This window comes from Melozone crissalis, unplaced genomic scaffold (assembly GCF_028551555.1).
Source record: "Melozone crissalis strain CALT ecotype California unplaced genomic scaffold, PUWL_Pcris_2 ptg000013l_1, whole genome shotgun sequence".
Lineage (NCBI taxonomy): Eukaryota > Metazoa > Chordata > Aves > Passeriformes > Passerellidae > Melozone > Melozone crissalis.
Window position 1 is genome coordinate 23,562,547 of NW_026535791.1, and position 23,414 is coordinate 23,585,960.

The 23,414-nt window shown below is 34.0% G+C and overlaps 1 protein-coding gene across 2 annotated transcripts in view; it reads right to left on the minus strand.

Annotated features, from left to right (window-relative positions):
• Positions 1-1,015: 1,015 nt before the first annotated feature.
• KLHL1 (kelch like family member 1) overlaps positions 1,016-23,414 on the minus strand; it is a 187,689-nt gene continuing 165,290 nt past the window's right edge. For both annotated transcript variants that reach the window (XM_054271674.1, XM_054271673.1), the window contains 4 exons: positions 20,860-21,022; positions 7,454-7,666; positions 3,178-3,349; positions 1,016-2,179 (listed from right to left, as the gene is read on the minus strand). In XM_054271674.1, coding sequence (XP_054127649.1) covers positions 2,120-2,179; positions 3,178-3,349; positions 7,454-7,666; positions 20,860-21,022 — 608 coding nt within the window. In that variant the 3' untranslated portion in view covers positions 1,016-2,119. The remainder of the gene's footprint in view (positions 2,180-3,177; positions 3,350-7,453; positions 7,667-20,859; positions 21,023-23,414) is intronic.

Below are 23,414 nucleotides of genomic sequence, written 5' to 3' on the forward strand. Positions count from 1 at the left end.
AGCAAATTGAGAAAGTAGAAAAGGAAACTGAGAATCAGAAATGAAATGAGGATAAATGGAAGAAAATAATGATCAAGGCACTTTAAACAAATTTGGCACAGAATGAAATTAATAGGAATAATCCAACTTTGAAGATCTGTGCACAGGTAGAGCAATAATATTTCTATTATATATTGATATAATGAAATCAAAAGAAAGTTCTGGGAATAGAATTAAAATTCAATTTCTAAGTTCTTTAGCTATCTCTAGGAGTTCTGAATGTCAATATCTATATTTAATTATAGTTATAATTTTAGAATCTTGTTCATTTGGTCTCCAAAACTTGTGCTTATGTGAAGCAAAATCTTTAGAGAGGTAACATTTCTATTCAACAGCTTGTTGTAGTTGGAAAAAAATTCATATGTTTGTCTGTGAAAGACTAATTGCAACTCAAAAGGCAACTGGCTGTGGAAAGTTAATGTTGAAGTGTTTTCAGCTGATCCCAAATTAGGATAGAGAAGTATTTAAAAGATTTTAATTCATATACCTAGGCTGCACAATTGCAATTCAGCTTACGTCAGTAAACAAGGACCTCTATGCATACTGACGCAGTTAGAAGGAAAGACACACTTTCAAATCAAATGTCTCAGGATGGAAGTTCTACATATTTTTTCATCTCAAATGATTGCAGAGGTTTCCCCTAAGAAAACTCATTTTAGTGCAACCAGATTTCCTTCTCAAAATTGCTAGTGACAGAGATTGTGAAGTTTTGGCTTTTGCACCATAAATTGTTTCCTATAGGATCAACAAGGCCTTAGAGAAGTATATTTGGTGCCCTGTTCCCAGAAGCTGTGCATCCCTAAGTAGCAGAATTTCATATTCCAGAAGTACCCTTAGGTTCTAACAGATTCAGCTGAGCAGACAGAAAGCATCAGCACCAAATCTACTGCCAAATCAAAAGCTCAAACTATCATTACTGGCAGAAATTATCAACCCTAAAGGGAAGCACAGACAACAATATGACCATATGAAATTTATTAGATCAAATTGTCTAATTTTCCTTATTCCACTTGCATTTATTCTCATTTCCTGACTTGCAGTTATTCTCAGTCATAAGTGGAAAGTAATAAATTTGCAGCTCTAAGTAGGCAAAATTGTGTATGTACAAGCATCAGAAAGAAATAAGATGTAGGAATTTTCTCCCCTTGAAATGTTACAAGAGTCTCTATAGACTGTTCTTGTCACGGTCCATCCATTAACGTGATGCAGCAAAATAAGGGGATTAATTTTCCAGCTTGTCATGAGCTTCCAACATGCAGTAGATGCATTAAACAATGAGGTTAGAGCCCACATGCTTAAATTGAATATAAGATTAAGAAAGAATTAGGTAACTGTTTCTTTGACTCCCATATTTGCAACAAAGCCCCAGTGCAGGCACAGGACTGCTTTATATTACTTGATTAAACACACAGGCTTCCCCCTCAACAGACTAATTTATAAGATACATTAATGCAGGTGAGTAGGTACAACCTGAAGTTACAAAAAAGTCTACTTTTAGTTTTGTGTTTCTTCCTGCTTTAGAGTCACAGCTCAGTCACTATGAATACCCAGACCATTTGACCTCTTCCTTTCAGTAAAGTCAAACTGCTCATTTAAATGAGAAGACCATAACCCATTTGAAGACAAGACTTGAACAGCAAAAAAAATTATATTACTACCCACTTTTCTCTTTTAAAAAACACAATTTAAAATTGATTAAATAAACTTTCACATTTCTGCGGTTCTCTTGCAGCCATGAAAACTGTTCTCATATTCCTTTCCACTCTTTGTGTAGGTTTCCCATGATTGTCCAGTTCTCCAGGACACATTCATGAGAACAATACCTGAACTTACTACTCTACATTCACAAATTTACGCCTACAATACTCTGGGGCTTGTTCCTTGTTCACTGACTGTGAACGGTTTTATGATTTTATAGGGCATAAATACTTAATCTTCGTCACTTCCAAACATCTTCAAGTTTGTGATCAACAGTGTATTCACTGTGTAGATCCTTGTTCTTGTGAAGTTATCATTCTCTTTGTCTCGTAGAAAAATAATAATTTCACAGTCAGTAAAATCCTAAGCAGGGCTGACAAAGTCACGGTTGTTTGATGACTACAACACAGGCACCAGCCCTTCCAATATTTAAGGAAGCCATCTGCAGAAAAACAGAGACAAATTAACTGAATAGGAAAAAACCATGTAAAAGATTGCCAAACAGGAACAAGCCATGCAAAGATTGTCAAAGCGCTGAGTCAAAATTATTTTAAAATGGTCAAAACTAATGGGAGTATAAATTGCTGAAAATAAACAAAACCCACATTATGCTACTATTGTAATTTAAAATTGCTTACTCACACCTGGCATCTTTCATTTGAAAGATGTGAGAACAGGAAGCAGGAATTAATTTTAGAGTTGTCATCAATTTTGTGAACAATTGATATGCAAGGGGGTTCTATATTCTGTAGACTGTGGCTGTTGCTTCCACTCTAGTCCTTGAGGCAAGGTGAAAGCTATGAATGTACAGAAATTATTCCAGTATTCCTAAACAGGTTCACGCGTCTTTTAATTCTAAATATTTTTGACAATTTAAAACAGTTTTCAAGACAACAAAAGGATTAAAACCTTCAGGGGATTGAATCTCACTGAAACTATCACAGTAGAGTTAGTTTATATGTATGTAACCACAATCTGTAATTGATGCAACTGTATAAATCACAACATTGTTTACATGTCTCCCAACTACCTGTCCAATCATGTTTATTAATGGTTTTTAATGTGATCTGGTGGTTTTTCAAAAAGAAAATACTCCCAAATTAATTTTGTATCTCTTACAGAACATCATAAAATGCTCTTCCCAGTAATTCAGAGTAGATTAAAAAATATGGCCTTCTGTACTAACTTTAAAGCATTTGTGTCTACATTCAAGCTTGTCAACAGAAGTTCCCCCTTGCAATCATAAAAAAGAAGTGGGCATTCTTGAGTATAATAAATCTCACCTATTTTAAATGCTTATTTTAAGATCATGATTCTGAAGTATGAACCTTTCTGCACTAGGTTTAAAGAAAGCTTGGCTAATGGCTAATTCATGCATATAAATGTGTATATGCATGTGTGTGTGCACATGTGTATATATAAAATAAACTTTACAATTACCTGTGTCCACTCATTAGTTTGAGGGTCATATGCCTCCATAGTGTTCAGGTATGATTGACCATCGTAGCCACCTACTGCATATAATTTGTCACCAAGGAGACAAACACCAACAGCATCTCGAGGCATACTCAGTGGAGCCACCATTGTCCATGTATCAGTTTTTGGGTCATACCTGAGCAAAGAAAAATGAAACTGGGTATGTGCAGAGAAGACAAGCATCAATTCATGTTGATTTTCACTTGAATATAGTCCTTTTTTTCCTGGGGGGAAAAAATCAAACCTTTAGTATCCTACCCAAAATAATTCTTCCTAACATCAAAAAGAAAAGATACAGATTTATTGTGTTGCCAATTCAACCCTCTAGCTGCTGATTAGAAACTTTTGCTCAGGACCTTCGAGAATAAACTAAGATATTTGTTGGATAGTGTGTCATAAAGAGATCTGATATATAAAGATATATGACCATAAAGATATGCGCAATATCTGAATGGATGGGTATAACATTTTGTTTATCTGTTATGTATACATTTAAAGTGGGGTATTCCCTATAGCACGTTTAAAAGATTAGAAATATTATTTCTAAAATTAAATTTCACTATATTTCAATTTCTGAAATTATACTGTACAACAGTAAAAATCTCACTATGTATTCTAATGCTTAACTGCATTACAGTTAGTGTCTCCTCCTGATATTTGCTCAACTAGATTAAATAATACTGTTTCTTATACATAATCACAACTGAATTTCTAAAACTGAGGGTAAAAATCCTTTTGTATAATGATGGTAATTTAAAAATTAAATATTTAACCTAGGTTTTCATTTAGATAGTCCTTAACACAGTAAAATTGTTTAATTTCTGAAGTCATTCCATTGTAACTCTTTTGGACAGGCATAAAGGAGGAAATTATTATTATTATTAATTATCTTTTGATAGTTTCTTACCAAGGATGTCTGGAGTATTAGGTTACACTGGATACCTTATTTTTAGATGTCAAATATTGCTGAAACAGAATAGTGCATCACAGTATAACAGAATTAATTTAATCTGTCCTTAAGCAAGTTTACTATGTAATAGAATCATGTGATCAGTGGAGAAAAGAAGAAGTTTCAGTCTACAAATCCTCTAAAAAGCCTGACTTTATTAGTTTGCTTAAATGTAGTAAGTCATATTATCAATAAGCATCTTGGAGGGATACTATCTGAAGTCCTACATATCTGAACAAAGAAATATTTTATAAATATATATTATATATATATATTAATACAAGCACTGAAACAGCAATGCTAGTGTTTTGCTTGTAATAGCCTTTTGGTTCATAAATCTAACTTTTAAATTGGATGATAAAAGAATTGTTTGTGACCTTGTTCATATTGTTCTTGAGACGTAAATACATTTTAAGAAAACAATCTACTTGTGTGCTAGCTGCCAATCCTGGCATTTGGGAGACTTCTCAGAAAATAAAATCTCAAATATCTAGATATATGATAAATGTCTTTCCTAACTTTAGAGGAAAATACTGCAAAATATTGCTTGAATGTGTGGAAGGGAACTGACCATGTAACAAGCCCAAAAAAAAAAAATTAATGGTTTTTTTTTCAAAGACTGTGTGGGTTTTTCAACAACAGCATCATATGCCTCTAGCTGAAACAGTTTCCCATCCAGTGAAATGCACCAGTGTGCATTGTATCTTCACCTACCTAAAGGTAATAAATGTTTAATAGACTCCTCCATACACTCTTAAATTACAAGGGCCAAGGTGAGGAGGTGCAAAAGTTAAAGCTGGAAAACAATAAAACTGACATCATCATTTGACCTTTTCTTTTTCTTTCTTCTTCCCATAAACAGGTATGCAAGGCTAAAATGAATGCTTATAACTCAGTTCTGTCAATGAAATAGAACTGCACAGGAACTTGTCGGTTTTGCAACTGCCAGGAAAACACCTGAGATTTCTTACATCCTTTTTGCTGCTAAAAAGCAACTGTATATGTCATCTTTATAATAACTAGCTATGCCCCCGGCTGAACAGGGTTATGATAAAAGCTCCTAAACGTGGGAAGAAATCAATTTTGAAATCAAGATGAGACAAGGGGGGAAAAAACTATAGGTCAAATGACTATGTTTTTACCATTTGTCAAGTTTTCAGTAACATGTGAGAAAGAAAACCTGCTTTATGAAACCGGCCAAAATATCTTGAAAAATTTGTAATTCTTATGAAGTAGTTGTTTTGCCTTTAAAAAGGAAGAGAAGATTGCACTTTGCCAACTTGTGAAGATGAATGAAATGTAACTATTATTTCAGAATGCTTGAATCTAGACAAAATCCTTTCTAAATGAATCAACCTTACAAGGAAGTAAACTGCAATACCTAACTACTATTGAGCAGTACTTAAGCAGTAGCATTAAGAAAACATGTATCTGCTGCCTCCACTACATTTGCACAACCTCAAAAATAAATTTTAAAATATTATGTTTGGTTTGACAGTCTTCCAGGAATAAACTGGTACTGGAATAAAGCACATCCTACCAGTCTGCATCAGAATGACAAAATGACTGAAGCAGACTCATTCCTGAAGAAGAACAGAATTAAAAAGCAGGCCATCAATACTTACGGAAAGAAAAACTTTCAGAGAGATATAAAATTACTCAGATAATAGATCTCCTCATCACTTACTATTCTTTGTTTTCCTAAGATATTGAGGAGCTTTTATTTTTTTTTAAGTGATGCGTTATTTTGGAATAAAAAACCAGACACACTTAATAACATTCCAGCCATCTTATAACCTAACTAATCACTGTGAGGGTCATGAGAGTTTTTTTCACATTTCAGTGGATACCACCAGTTAACTCACATCCACTCCATGTAAGTTTATAATCTTTCAAGTTTTGGTTTGTTAGTCTCAACTTTTAGACTCAAAGCGAACTATTGATGAACTACATCATCCACTCTTTTTGCTACCAGGGGAAAAAATATCTAGATGAAGGATACCATATATTTTCACTCTAACACTAGTACATAAAACAGCATAAAGAAAGGTCTAGCTGATCTTTGCAGTCTCTCTTGAGAAAGGCAAATGTGACGGAGTATGGTTTGTCATCAACACCGGAAGGGTTTTCTTCTCAGAGAATGAAAAATTAAATAAAAGCTCCCTTCTGAGTACCAATAAGAAGAAGCAGTTGAAAATATATAATTAAGACTGTCACTAGTAGTCTTAATATAAATTTATTTAATTGAAAATTCTTGGTATTGCTCCTTATAGAGGTCCACAAGCATAGTTCCCGTAAGTACAGGCATCAGGGGATTTCCCTGATTAACTGTCCCTCTGTTGCAGATGAGAAGAATTCGGCAAGGATGTTTGCTTACATATAGTAGACATAGCAATAGGTCTAAGATTGAGCATAATCATATGGATAACATAAGGAGTTTTAACTTATAATTTTTCAATTATATATTGAATACCAAGCTGGATTTAGCAGCAGAAATAACTGACATTGAATCAAGCCCTTCTGAAAAGAAATAACAAGGTAAATTATCCCAGCTTATATGTCAAGATAAATCAGTTACTCAAGCATACCTACTTTAATTTTTGCAATCTATGCACATTTGGAGTGAATTTCCTTATTCTATTTTATAGCATTCAAAAATAGGAAAAAAAAGTCAGACATTCATGAAAAATTTGAAGAATACCTTTAAACTGAGTGCTTTAATCACTTCATCTGTGCTGCACTGCTCTACTAGATATACTTGGATTTGTAAAAAATCTACTTGCAAAATTCAAGGTATTGTAAGTGTATCAGGCTTACATCACCACATTAGAAAGTGGCAATTTTGATAAAGGAAGGAATCCATTGTTATGTGAATATCCACCCCTTAAACAGTTCTTTATTTCTTCTTTGCTTAGCTATGTTTTTGGAGTTAGAAACTATTCTAAATATAATTCAATTTTGGGTTATAAAATTATTTCAAGGAAAAAAATTAATCTCTACAAGTTTTAGTTTGTGACACTTCAATGCATAATATAGTGTCCTAAAATTACTTAAATGGGATGTGAAAAGAGTGGATTTTTGTGTTTGTGGTAATATATAATAGTTTTGTAAATAAAAAGGGATTACAATAAGATTCAAAGAGATTGTCTTTCACACACCTTTATAGAATTTTTCAAGTAAGAACTAACTAGACATTTCTAGGGTTAAGAACTGTTTAAACTTGCCATAACTAAGCTAAGAAAATAATGCTACCAGATATTATTTTGTAAAAATGCATGTACAATTTGATACCTTTCCACATAGTCCAGCAGTCGAGAGCAGTGATTAGAAGCAGGAGCATCATGACCTCCAACTGCATAAAGAAAGCCATCACAGGTAGCCACTCCTACACCTCCTCTTCTCTTGCACATAGGAGCACACATATTCCATTTATTTGTGTGAGGATCATAATATTCCATTGAACTCAAACATGAACTTCCATCCCGACCTCCAACCGAATATAACCTAAGGAAGTCCATGCAAATAAAAATGTTGACAAAACAAGAGCTCAGAATTGCAGAAAAAATTAAAAAAAATAGTAACTGCTTTTATATTCTACATCAGAAAATAGAAAAAAAGGAAATACATAATATTTGAAACCATGTGAATCTCATATAGTGGAAAAAACACAGATGTTTTCAATATTATTACCAAACTCATGTGCTGTTTAGTATTTTCTCCACCTGAAGAGGAAGGAAGATATTTCTTTCTGCTAATGCATATTTTCATTCTTTCTTTACTGCATATTCAGTCAAGAGCACCACAAGTGACATGCAGGTTTGTCTCTGTAGGTTTAAAAATCATGTATGCAGGGGAGAATATATTTTCATGTGGGCTCACCATCTATGAGATGGAAGTGGAAGTGCAAACTTATATCTGTTAATCCAGACAAGGAAGAAATATGCAGCCCATTTATTATAGTTTCTCTGTGTTTTTGCTCTGCATCAAAATATTAAGAAGCACAAAAAATATAGAAAACAAGATCTGATATTAAACAAATTCCACATAAAGATCTATTAATCGGAACACATTTTCAGCATGGGTTTTACACTTAGAATACAGTAGAGATCAAATATGAAATGTGTTGCAGATAGGACTATCACATTATGTTTTAAACATGGATTTAAAAAAATTACTACCTCAGTTTCAAGGCTCTTGCTTATGCTGAAGAAAATTCTTACCCACACTAACAGCAACATGTCTACTTTGCAAGACAATTATAACCCCCAACCACAGTGTCTTGTTTTTCTTCATCAGAATGTTTTATGAGGGTAGAGTTATGTTGGTAAGTCATGGACAAATTCTGAAGAGTATTTTAAACTTGAAATTATAAAAAATGTGGTTTAACAAAAATGATGTTGTGTTGGTAAGCCTCTGCAGGCAAGAAACTTGTTTCATTCTACTGTTTATAATGGGTCCCAGGAGGAAATAGTTCTGATTGTTCTTTCCACCTAATACCATGCTGTATTCATTCCACATGAACCTTTTTGCAGTCTGTTGCCTTTTATATAGTGCCTGGAGATTAACTAATAGAAACACGGGCTATTTTAAAGTCCAACCACTAAGCAATTTTGGATGTGAGAGCTGTCTCTGTAAAGCAATTACTCGTTTGGAAGCTTTTACTGTCCTAAGCACTCCATGAATTCAGAGCCATTTAAATGTGCATTTACCATTACATTTCATTGGTATGGAAGCTGATGAATAAGGAAGTGCTGTACAACCACTAAATATGTCACTGAAGCCTAAGAACATTTTGGTAGTGCCTGACAGACAATACCTGTGCTCTGACTAAAGCACCCAGGAGAATCCATACTCCTCTGTGAGAGATAATAAAGCAAATATACTTTTTTTTTCTTTGGATTCAGACCTAACATATTTAACTTTATCTATGATTATCAGATATCTACAGATGAAATCAACATTAAAGCATCCAACTCTGTTAATCTGTGGATGTCTACAGTGTCCAACTTGCTGTTACACTCAGAGTAGTCATCTGAGCCTAAAGAACAGCACGAAAAATATTTAAATATGTGAGCAAAAACATTTACATTAATATAAATGTAAATATAAACATTTACATATAGGTGTCTGCAAGGATCTTATCTTTATTTTCAAAGATGTGACTCGGTTCAGCTTCCCATAGACAGTGTTGAAACATTTTTTGTGACATTTAAGTTATGTTGACATTCCATCCAGGCTGAGAGATATGGAAAATAGTACAGTACAAAACCCAGCAGAAAAAACCATGACTGCTGGCACCCTGAAGCCAGTAGACAACTACATGTCAGTAAGTGAATTGATCCCCAAAACTATAAACCAGGATTAAGATTTCTGAGATTGTCAAATGTATTTCCAAGCAGATATTTGGACACATAAACACTGAACACCATTTAAAAAATGCCAAGAACCAACACTTCTGCAGACTTGAGTGCAAATAATCTTGTGTACCTCTAGTCAAAATCTCCACCAATTTGATATTTCTTCTGGCATGAAAAGTTCCTATTTATTCCATCATCTTTCAACTGAAATAAATCAATAAGCTGATATTTGCACACTGAAAGTAAAATACACTCTCTCATTCCTCTATTCCAATTAAGTCAGCAAATAAAATATAGCTGAAGGCATTCTTGAAAGACTCAAGAATATCTTTCTGGTAAAAAGACAGCAAATGCTGTTCATAAGTAACTGATAAAAGTGATTGGGACCACCTAGTCTGTCGCTAAAATGCTCTCAGCTATTCAGAACAAAATTCATTTTAAAATCATATTTTGGAATTAACATTTTAGAGTTTGATTATGTTTCTATTTTTTTCTCTAAGGAATCATTAATTTATTATTTTTTTTTTTAATTTCACAAAGGTAACATAAAAATAGTTCAGACAAGAAAAAGTTGGAAATGAAGTAACTGTTTAAAGCTCTGGTTGTGGCTGAGCTTGAGCAATTCGTTCAGAAATTGCTTCCAGTCTTCAGTCAAATTTCCAAATCTGTATTCACAAAGGCCCAAAATGATTGGAGAAAAGCTCTGCAACAAGCACTGAATATTCAGGATACTGAAACAGGAATCTGAAACTTTTGAAATACTTATAATTAAAGCTATTTAGTAGTCTTGCTTCCCCTTTTAGAGCTTAGGATGTTATTTTATTAGATGACTTAAAAATTAAACAATTTTTTCAGATTTGTCCAGCTTGTCAAAAATTTGTAATATAATTTCTATAGGGAAAAATATAATGTATTTCTCTGAATTAACTGAATTACTCTTCATGGTATATCCCATCAAAACTAGAATGATTATAAAAATAATAATCATATATCCCTCCTTAGAGAGCAAGACCAGAAAGGAAAAGAAAGCATCCAGTACTGATCATTTTTATCTTCACAGTGAAAGTTCTGCCTGTGGAGATAGTATAGATTTCTATTCCTAAATAGTCTACATTTCAGCTGATACAGACACTGTGCATAGATATGAAATTAGGCCAAGCTCAGCCTCTTCTGTCTTTTCAGGGTTTTGTCACTTCTTTTACTAAGATGGAGAGAGATTCCTGAACATTTGTATATATATAACCATATGTATAATTGGCTAGAAAAATGAAGTAGAGGTTTCAAAGCAAGGAAACATTAGGAGAAATCCTGACCAGCTGGATCAAAAGCATTTATCTCAGTTCTGTCACTACAAACCTTTGATAACTACTCAGAAAAGACAGTTTTAAATTCAGTTTGACAAGCCAACCTCAAAAGACCAGATTACCTTTGATGTGAGGTGGGTATGGCTTGTGAAACCAGTTGAATCATGCCCTTTCTGCATTTCTTAATAAGGTTTTCCCTTTCTACATTCTTTCACTCTGAATATCAAAGACCTTATCCAGTCTTTTGCTTAGACCCTTTTGTACCCTTTTCTGGCCTTTCAGTGTGTCTGAAAGAGCAGCAGAGAATTACTCTGGCACAAAAGACATCTCCTTTGTAGGACTGAGGGTCACAAATAATTTACATCGGTGCTGGACTACTGTGTTGCTGAATCAGTCCCTACCTGGCCTAGAGAGAGATATTTATCCATGCTGCCTTGATTAAGCCAATGTGGCTCACTGGCAAAAGTTGAAAATACAATAATTTTGTGAATGGAAAGCATTAATGAAGTCTTATTTCTGTTTGTAAATTTGGAAGGTTATTTCATGCATTTGTAATGCAGTAGGGAAGTAAATCAAAAGTAGAATTTCATCCCCCAAAAATGGAAAAATATATAGTTATAGAGTAAGTTCCTGGAATTGAACTCCTACTTAGTAGTAGTAGTAGCAGTAATTACTACTAAGTTAGATGGGGGCCCTGAGAACTTGATCTAAGGGCTGGTGTTTCTGCCCATGAAAGGGGATTTGTAACTTGATGATCTTTGAGGTCCCTTCCAACCCAAGGCCTTCTATGATTCTGTGACATAAAATATTGAGAGAAAAACACCCTTTGCATGGATAATATTGTTATGAAAAAGTTTGACTTCCTGCACTGGCAATTTTAGTTTCCTAATAGAAAGAACTTGTTTCAAGCAATTTTAACTGTGATCAGAATTATATGGTCTACATTCTTTATGCAAGACCATGGACTTAATGCAGATTCCACCCATTAAAGAACATTCTTGACTTTATCAGGCTATAAAGTAGGTATGGCAAAATAGTCTTTGTAAATTCATCATTTACTATAGCATGTGCATGAGGACCTTTATTTACTTTATTATTAAGACACACAGTGAATCTTTCAAAAAATAAGAATTTTTAGTGAATCCAGTTGTTCCATTTTTTTGTCTCAGTATCCATTTATTTAATGATTTTGACTAAAATATTTTAAAATATCTACACTTTTTTTTGTAGTTTGCACAGTTGAGGAAGAATAATTCCGATATGTGTCTCATTTTTCCTATAGTGGGATTCAGAATAAAAAAAAGAGTTTGATTTAAACCAGAAGTTAACAAACATCATATTTATAATACAGCAGCAGCATAAAAACTGTAATAAAAGAACATGAAATAACCTCTCAGGATTCAAATTAAGTTATAAAACTATTTATAGGCCAAAGTACATTTAGAGTAAAACATAGTAAGAACAGAGAAAAAATTTTCAACCAAAAAGATTCTAAGGCTGGTGACTGGTCCGCTAGTCTTTGAAGTATGTTTGTTATTCTTCCCATTGCAAAAGAATTTCACAAAGTTCATTAATAATAGCTAATAATTTCCTAAGGCAAATTTGAGATACTGTCTGGCTAGGTAGATGATGTAGATGAAAGCAGACATGTGACAGCATGAATTTTTTTGACAATAAACAGCGCTGCTGTAATTTAGCAGCATGCAAAATATCTGCATCACACTTAATATACTGATTTGCTTGTAGTTAGTGACAATATTGTGGGCAGAAAGCATGCACTTTAAAACATTTTCTTTTCTCCTTACATGACAATAACTATGTCTGCCAATCAAGATATTTTTTCTTAGTTTGAATGGATTAGTAAAAGAATAAGTGAATCACCAATAAGGCATAAGAGCAAAGAAAACCTCAAGCAACAAAAGCAATGAGAAAAAAATGGCAGTGATGGGAAATGTAGTAGTTTTGGTCATACTTTCTTGTCTTGTTAGTTTGGCATGAAATTTTGAAGTGTTACTTCAGCCTTAAAAATACAATTAAAGCATATAAATAGTTCCTTTATTTAATAATTTTGAGCAGTTCCCTATCTTTGCTGAGGTATGAAAATTATCCATGCATTGCAATTTTATGGCTGACTTGCAAAAAAGTCTTAGGTCATTTAGCTTGTGATCTTCACAATGAACAAACCCTTCTCTGTTCAACAAACTCAGCCAATAATGCAAGATTTATCTGAAGCTAGTCTACCGAGTCAAAAGGAATTTCATCTTACCCAAATATTAGCTATTAAGAAGTTAATCAAGTTTCAAATTGGAAAAATAGGAAGTTAAGAGTGGAGATGGCTTTGCATTCTATTCTGCTGAGAATAGTAGGTATTTGTCAGCTGTTGTAATGCCTGTTGCCCATAAAGATGTTTAGTTGAGCATTGAATTAATATTTAGCTTGCTTTAATTTCAGTCAGATGTGTATATTTAAATATCCTTCCAGATGACACACATGTGGAAATAAGGAAGTATGTGAATACACATTATAACACGCAGGAATAACATATGTACACAGGTCTGTGTGTGCAGTCTAAGTTGAAGCCTACATCTGGTGTGGGAGGATCTCTGGACTGCTCCAACTGCACTGCTCAAGGGCTTCCTTCCTGTCCCATCACACAGGCACCAAGAACCATGTGAGACAGGCTCGGATTCTCATACTCCATCTCCTGCTACAGATAATAATGAAAAGCTAGACTTTAGTCATAATAAACAATATATGATATTAATACTTTTTGCAGTCTTGACCACAAGAAAGAAAACAGTCATTGCTCACCGGTTTTAAAAAAAATCTGTGCTTAACTGGGGAAGCTGCGCATTTGAAAAATAGGCAGTGGATTTTCCTAGGCATTACCCACACTGCTTCCTACGGTCTAGACTGGTGCATATATTAGATTTAAAAGCTTATATTAGATGGAGTGACACCACTGCCTTTTTCTGCCATGTATTAGGACTAAGTTAACTCGCTATGTCTGTCTGGCCTGAAGTACCCGTGCATGTGTGGGGGGATAGAATGGAAGAGAATAAAGACAGTGCAGAAGGTAGTCTAGTCTCACCACTGAAAAGTTGCAGCTGCACTAATCACCAAAGATTAGGAACAGGCCTGCTCTTAACAGGCCACAGCTGTGTCTAATAAGGATGAGTGATGTAAAAGAGTGGGTTAGGTGGGTGAGGAGAGAGCTGGAGTTTGTTGGCTGTACTATGAAGAAGAAGAAGGTAGTGATGTAAGGAGATGCCTATGAGAAATCACCAAGAAGGTATGGAACTTTCACAGTAACATAACAACATATATGTCCAAATTAATCCATACCATACTTGGTCATATGCATATTTGTGTAGAATTCATTACAAAACTTACAGAACAAAAAAAAAAAAAAAAGAAATTATGTAGTAGAGACAAATGTTTTCTTATTATAACACATGAATGACAGACCGAATCACAAATTACAGTCATTCCAGCTAGTCTGAAAATTTTGCTGTGCTGGTAATGGATGAAGAGAAGGGCATCTAAAAGAGGTGGATGAGCAGTAAACATTCAAAATAGAAATGTGGTCTAAGCATCTGGGATCCTGGCCACAGCATAGCCAGAGAAAATAGGCTCATCAAGTTCCTGCTCTGCAAATAAGCAATGTTGTGTCTCCTACCAATGCCTTAGTTTCTGAAGAGGAAGGCGTCCTAGCTGCATATGCATCTGCCTTGGACTGTAGAAAAAATATTGGCTTTAGATTAAAAGATGTATGATTTCAGTAAAGCTTCATGATTTCGCTTTTCCCTTATAAGAGTGATATAAATTTACTTAGTTTGTATCTTTTTAAGGCTAGCCTAGCCCCACAGAAAGAAAAGTAGACCTGTGCAGAGTCTCTCTCTTTACAGGCTGGATGCAAAATAACAAGTTAAATATTGCTTGAGAAAGAGAGACTATAATGCACTTTGAATTAAATGGTAGAGTCACTGAGCTGCATGAGACCCCCATGTAGAAAATATGAATTTGTGTGCAAAAGCACAAAAGATCAGACCAGGGCACTGAATTAGTAATAAGCCTTAATGATTCTGCTAAGAGAAAATGCCACAGATAGTTTATTATATGATGCATGAAAGCCAAAGGAGCAGAACTCCTGGAGGAGGCTGTAATCAGCCATACAATCAAGTTTCGTAGGTGGTTATATGAATGTAATACATTCCTAATTCTCTCATGCCCAACACTGAACTACTCTTAAGGACTTTGTGGAATTATTAACCTTCGTCTCTCCAAGGTCAGTTCAAAGCAATTATAGTCCTGGTGAGTGACTACCTATAAGATGATTTTGAGAACCTTTCTTGTGCTCACACTAATTTGGTTTGAATTTTGCTACTTTTCTTTAAAATTAAGGTTCATCAGGCTAAACTTTCTGATAGTTACTTTGTAATAGTGCATAATAATTTCAAGGAACATGTTAAACTAAAGGAACTGCTATTTACAGCAGACATAATATTGATCTAAATAACACAAGTTTCTTTCCAGTTTTTCTCATTAAATGGCCTGAAGACAAAACATTCCACTGTGCATATGCCAACATCTCTATTGGGCAGCTTTGTGTTTCTCTTTCAAAATGAAACAGAGAATAGCTGGGAAAACACTGCCAAAACAATAATCCAATTTATGACAATCCATTACTAAATGAATCCAATTATTGCAAAAGTGGTGGAACTGAATGAATGTAACTGAATATAAATAGATAAATAACTATTAAAAAAATCCCAAAGCTACATAGTTATTAAAGTCTCTCTACCTAACTAGTAAAATTGAAAATGCAACACATTAATTTGCATGAATATAAAGGGAAAAAATAATAAATATGTATACACAAATTCATTTTTAAAAAATAAAAATTAGTCTATTCTATCAGTACTTAAGCAGAATTAATAGGATGTAGAAGCCGTTTTAAATTCTGTTGCAGTTAAATAAATGATAAAATTTGACATTAACAATTGATAATAAATAATTACTTAAAAAACCCCACTTTTCTGGTTGTGTCGTTTATGTTGGACTGTCTTTCAACAATAATATGAAAAAAAATCAGTGTCTCAGGCAAACAGGAAAAAGGACTTTTTTCCAACATAATTGATTGAGAGAGATGAGGCTTGCCAAATAACTCAAATTTTAAACCTGTTGGATTTGATTAAGAGGATCTATGCTCAGGGGTTTGTTCCTGTAAAGGAAAATATCTCTGGGTCAGCTTATGCATCTTGCCTGTAGTCTTGGCATTGCATTTTCCTGCTGAAGATGATCACCAGTCGCAGGCACAGTGGAGGACACCACACTGGAGTAGGAGGTTATCTCCCAAAGGACTGCAGCCCATGGAGAGCCCATGGTGGAGCAAGGGAAATGTGTGAGGAAGGAGGGCAGAGAGAAGGGTCTGAGAATTATGGTCTGACCACAACCCCCATTTCCATCCCCCTGCACCAGTCAGGGGTGGGGCTACAATGCTACGCAAGACATAAACTGAGCCTGGGAAAGGGAGGGGAAGAAAGGTGGCAATTTAAAATTTGGGGTTGCTTCTCACAAGCCAGAATCTATTTTTATTACTAATGAATTGCATTAATTTTCCCCAAGTCAAGCCTATTTTGCCTGTGACACCAAATGGTAAGCAGTCAGATGGATATTGCTGGGGAATAGTATTTTCTTGCAGCATTTCTCCTTGCTCCTTTACTTTCCTTCAGAGACAACAAACACCTAAAAAAGTTTTCTTTTCCTCAAATAAAAATAAAATATTATTTAAAAGAATACTTGCACAGTTGTATTTTTAAAAGTTAAGATTAAACAATTCCTTGCTTTTTGTCATCAATTATATACCAACGGTGTTCTGTGGTATTGAATAAGAACCACAGCAGCAGGGGGAGATATCAAGTTCGCTATAGAACATATTTGAGGATGTGGCAATCAATAAAGGGCAGGACTCCTTTTCCTTGACTCCACAAGGTGTTAACATGACTTTGAGCGGCTTGCCAGTGTGTGTCAAAGTCATGATTTTTGGCACTGCTGTGATGTTCTACCATTCAAAGTCAGCCTGTGGATCTTATCAACAGCTGAGCATTTTATGCTTTTGTAACACAGATTTACTGATATTCACTAAAGGGATCAAGACTAAAGGGCCAGACTTTCATGGCAGAAAGGTACAGTTGTTTCAAAACATGTTGATAAATTTGAATATACCAGTAGAAGCTAAGGAATATTTTTTGTAATGCAGTCTTTGTGGACATATAATAGAGCAATATAGAAAAACTTCAGTTATGGTAGTGATATAAAAATGTTTAGAATAACGTAAATCTGTATGATACAGAGAATGTCTTTGAGGAGTACGTATTCCTGATGAAAGTGTGTAAACTAAATTTCATTTTCACTTAGCACTACACCATTAGCATAAAATATATTCTGAAATTAAAGTAGTGGAAAGGTTTAGTGTTCTTAGGGAATGAGCAGTTCATGTATGAGAATTTCTAATAGTAGGATAATAAATAGCTATGGTATTAGCTATACATTTGGAAGCATTTACATTTTAAGTTAATGAAAGGATTAGTATTTGTTGGCTTGAAGGTGTTGACTGGATTTTTGTTCTTCTTGAGTTTAAAATCAAGAAATTAATAAAACCTTGAAATAGTTAAGTGATAATTTCAAAAAGTTTCTGGCAAATATATACCTTTTCACACTTTTTGTTCCTTGGTGCTTCTAACCCATACTGAAGAGAAGTTCTTTTGCTTCAGCACTATCTGCTGACAACTGTAGAATGCTGATCTTATATAGAATAAGTTGTACACTACTTACACACCACTTATGTGAGCCCCAAAGAAGATTCAAATAAGTCATCCCAGCTTTTAACTCACTGCCTGCATACAAAAAGCACCATCCTCTACCAGTTTTTTTTCAAAGTGTAGATCTCCATCCCACATTTAGTATTTTAACAGCCATATCTATTGCTGATCTGAGGAAGTTCATGCCCTCTTTCTCTTCCAGCATCTGCAACAGGGTTGTTAACAGTAACAAGGCAGAAGGGAGGATGCTGTTTCCATATCAGAAGGAATTACTGACCATATTTCATCCCAGGAAATTCTACAGTCATGGCAAGTCCTACAACACCTATATTTAACAAAATATGTTAAAAACTGATAAAGACATCCAGTTAAAAGTAATTTTTATATATAGGAAGGATAACACACTCCACTCTTGTGTTACTGTTTGACTATGGGAAACAAGTGAAGATGTAAGAGATGGAGTCTCCAAAGCCTCAGCAAACATTGTTATGGCTCCTGGAACCTATTGTTGACTTGGGAAAGCAAAAATATCACTGAAAAGGAAAATTCTCAGATTCTAGTCTTTGTTGTTAGATAAAGCCACATAACATTACGCTTTTTATGAACCAATGAACAGGTGTTTAGAACCTGATGAGAGGTTTGTGGACACGATCTTATTGTCTCCATATTACTTTTATTTCATCTCTATTTTCCCAGCTGAATTGCAGCTATTTTGTGCATGTTTCTTTGCCAGCTGTATCAGTTCTGCTGCTTTTCTTTTGTATGGCATGCATTCTTGATAGTCATGGTATACATTATATAGCCTTTGCAATTTCACTTGAACTGCCGTTGATATGGATGACCAGAATTCCACACACTAACACAACATATATCCAATATTAATAAAACTTTATACATTCTTCAGTAGCATTTCCTTTTATTCCCCAGATTTCTTCTTCTGTTCTTTTTCTGTGCTAACAACATACAAAGCTTCTTTCACCTCTTCTTTTACTTCTTAACATTAATTTTCTTCAAACACAAGACTTGTTAATTCACACATAAACTACTACATATACTATTTGTGTTGCTTCTTAAGATCATCCAAATTAGCGTGGCCAACATGAATTTGGCCATTTGGCCATCGTGTATTCATGTGGCCAACGTGAACCATATGATATTATTCCCTTTGGTGCCACTTGGTTTAGTAATGTAACTAGCTTGCTCCTGCTGTTATACTCTTTTAACCCAGGACAGATCTGTAAAGAATTCCAGGGATTACTGTGACATCCTAGTTATTGAATAGAGTCCTTTTCTTCTTCAAATCCCTCTACTACTCACCTTTTTTTCATCTTAAGTATTTATTTCATATGTAGCGCCAGATAAATTGCTCTGTTGAAATTCTGGTAAGTAAATTTGTCATGTGTCTTTCTTTTATCTCAAAAAACACCTTTATCTTTTATTAGTTGTTCTAGCTCTCCTTACAACTAAGACATTTAAGAAAATGAATGTTGCCTGTGTTCCTCACTGAAGAATAGTAACTATTACATCCTATTACTCTGGGAAATCTGGAGGTATAAACCAGGTGACCTTTGTGTGGGGAGGGGAAGATACTCCATTAAGCCCTCCTTGGTGAAATAGCACTGCAACTTCTAAATGTAATAAGGCAACATGAGTATAGAAAAGAGCCCTGGCAAATGGGCTAAGTTTAAAATTTAAAAAAATCCCAAACTTCAGATATTTATCTCTAAATTGCTGAGAAATTCAGTAGGATTTTATTGCTTCAATAGTTAAATATATTTCAAATTAGTTTATGATGTACATGTTGACACAATCCTTTTCCTATTTTAGGAAAGATGTTGATATAACAATTTCAGTTTAAATTTAAAAATGTATTTCAGTGAAAAAGCATTCATTTCTGTGCATCCTGTTTTGCTGAATTTAGATAGTATTGCTTTCAATTTGTTAGAGCAGCAAAATAATTGATAATTTACTTGCATGGTCTACATAAGTGAGCATCTGAAACACTTCAATACATCAGGAACTAATAAGAGGTTACTTACAAATCAATCTCCTCACTCAGAGCCTGATGAGATCAGAATATGAAAGCTTGAAGTTTTTTATTTATTTCCATCATAAGCCAATAGAAAAATACAACTTTCATTTTTCTGCTTAAGATTAATTTAAATGGAAAACAAATTCAGCCAACTATAGGGTGATGGAAAATCACAAATGGAATAGTTTCTCACATTAAAACACAATCTTTTGTGTTTTAGTGTGAGAACACAAGAAGGGGCTATACTTTTTCAAGTCTTTTAAGAAACTCCCATTTGAAATATTTAGCATCCAGTATCCATTTTATGTAAAGTGCCCAAAGCAGTGTGAGAGATACACATGCAGAATAGTTTGTAGCACTCTCACTTCAACAAGCATCTAATGCATTTCATTTATTTCCTATTTAATTCACTGCTGAAGAAAGAAAACATAATGAATAACCAAAAAAAAAAACTCCTCAAAACTTCCATATTAAAATGGAAAAACTTTTTTCTTTTGCTGAATGTTAAACCCAACATTGTGTTTCTCAATGAGATATCCATTTCCACTATCCTAAGGAATGCAGCACATGTCAGTTGTATGGAAAGGCAATGTAGCAAGAATAGCACTGGGAATTTGAAAGGTTCTTAAACAGGTTTTCAAGTTGCAGTTCTTGGCATATTGGATATTTTTTAAAGATGGGTACTCAGATAAAAAGAATAAAAATCAATGGCATATTTCTACTTGTTGCAGGGAGACCACTACTTTTCAGTTTTCACTGGTGTCCATCCTACCTTGTTTGGACACAAATAACATCTTTTTTAATTTAAAAGTGTTTTATATAAGTCATGAGAAATTCAATTGAGTACCTTTTAACTGGGAAGCATTAAATATATGGTCAGCTGTGCAAGAGAAACAAAGCTGGAATATATATGCATAATCATATGCTGCTCTTCATGACTTTAGATCAATTGTTCCAGGGTTTTCTCTCTGGATGTTGCTTCTGCTAGTCTGCTGCATGGCTTGTGCACCACTGAAACCAGTTTCTTTCAGAGTAAGAGGGCTATTAAAGCAACTTTGACCATTTGATCTTCTTTGGAACAATTCAATGCCACCGCAACTTAATGAGGAAAAGCAATGACAATTAAGCTTCATTGGTTTTCAAAAGAAGTGTTTCAATTGTGTAAGCACACCCTACTCACTTGCCATTTAATGCTGCTACTCCAACAGTGCTTCTGGCAATTGACATACTTGCCACAAATGTCCACTGCTGACTTTGAGGGTCCCACCTCTCAACTGTGTTCAAATAACTCCAACCATCATGTCCTCCCACCGCATAAATAGGCCCTTCAAGCACTGTAACTCCTAAAATGAAGGAGAAAGTGAGAGAAGGTAAAAGTGTGTTTCCTCTGTCAGTAGTAAATAATAAAAATGTTTTCCAAAACACAACCAACAAATGAACTTTTATATTAAAAATGAAAATGGAAATACCAATTTGAGATTTGATTAATTAAGAATCAACAGACAGGAATAAAATTAATGCCACTCCACATGGCTCTATGAAAAACAGGTCTTGTCAAACAAACCTAATTTCATTTCTTGAGAGGAGTGTTTGCTTCAGAGAATAACCTGTCAATGATATGATCCTCTTAGCTTTCTCTATTCCCTTTGGTTTCTCATAACATTCTGATCATGAATTAGCTCTTTAGAATAGCAGTAAAGCACACAATAAAGTAGGGATTGGATACCTGGTAGATCTCTGATTATTGTCAACCTAAGGGGGATTTCACTGAATGGAATTGCTTCTAGAGGAGTTGAAGTCTGTTTTTGCACCATTTTTGTCAATCACATAGAAGAAAATGAACAATTCTTCAGTAGCAGGAAGATTGATGGACTGGCACAGAATCAAAAAAGACATTTGAAGGCTTGAGCAAGTAATTAGACTGAGAAATTTAAGCTGCTTCCTCAGTTTCATTCTATCAAAAAAGAAAAATAAATAGCCACACACCTTCACAGAAAAATAATGTTGGATATATTATAATAATTTATCAAACATATGAGTATTCTTTTATCTACTGAAAAAAAAAAATGTAACGTGTGAAAACTGAAGTTGAACATAAATCAATAAGAAACAATTTTTTAACTGTGAACAGTTTGAATCACCCAGTCAAAGGAATTGATGAATTCTCTATCTCACGGTCTCTTCAGTTAAGCTTCGAAGGCTCTAGAAGATAAGTTATAGCTAAGCACCATTTGTTACAAGACAGTGGACTCAGTAATTCCATTCTATGAATCCATGATCCCAAATGAACATTGCTCTGAAAAATCTCAGGCTAAATCCAGTCTTGTTTCTAAGTCAATGTCTTTTTTATCCTCACTCCATTTCACACAATTTGAACTCATCAAAAAGTCAGAAAACAAGAAATCATTAAAGTTGCAGAGAATGGCTTTGTTTTTTGTCTTGCAGGAAAGTCTATCTTTAATTTTCAACCATGTGAAGTCTCCACTTTCTATGTAGGAATGTTTTGTCTTATTTCAGAAAGTTAATTCATTAAAAGCTTATTTTACTTTAAAACTATATTTATCAATGTGAATATGTTTCATGTCAGTGTTCACAGAAAATGTTCCTGCACTTTGGATATTGATTTTTGTTTGTCAATATTTTTTAACTTAAAAAAGAAAATAATTTAAAAAAGCCTACTAACCCTTAGAAAAGTGTTCCTCCAAATGAAAGCTAAACCTTTTCTTTATCTATAGAACTCATTCTCCAATTGTTTTCATTGCCTTGCCTAGAAATTCTTTCTTTTCAATCACATGCTCCAGTTATAATTTCTCCAGAATATTAAAGTGGATATTAATCTGAAGTAATGATTCATATAGCTCAATATTTAATCTCAGAACATAACCAGTATGTGGGAAGATGTGTCAGTGGTCGCATAAAAATTATGGGATTATATGCTAAAATATGTAGTTTGGACATGATTTTTATTTACTCTAGTATCTAATATTTTAAATATTTTTAAATCCTGAACAATGAGGTTTACATTGTAAAAAAAAATATTTACTATGGCTTGCTTTAAAAAACATGGTTTCCCTTAGCTTTTTCATCTATGTACTCTTCATTAAATGCAAAGTTAAATAGAAAATCAAGTTCTTTTTGGCATAAAAAATGAATCATATTCAAAGGAAGTTCAGAGGGGTAAATGTTTTTATACACATACATGTACACATAATTGGTGTCTGGACAAAAACACAAACCCTCTCACTTTCACACATAAGCAGTGTTATATTATTATGAAGTGAATTTCACAAGGAATCTATGATGCACATAAAAATCACATCTCTTCAGTTTTGAAATTTCCAGCTTTTGTTTCCTGAGATAACTTATTTGCACTTTCACTAGGATAGAAAGTGTTTTCCTCAATTACTCTTTTTATCTCATTCAGTATTTAATTTTTTTTATTTCAAGTCCTTCATATTTGAGTTTTATTCTCATCTATTTCCTGCTGGAAATTAAGCCATTGCAATTATTTAATTCACTTTTTGTAGGAAATTTGATTTCCTCTTAATCAAAATACCATTCTTCCTGCATTTTCATGGAGCTTTATTTTTTTTTAATGACAATGAAAAAAGATAAGTTCATTGCATTAATGTAATGTTACTTTCTCTTTGCATTTCTTTTGCAAAGAGAGAAAAGTAACATTGAGTGACTGCACTTTATACAGAAAATAGTCTTCAATGGCTTCTCTGTTCTTCT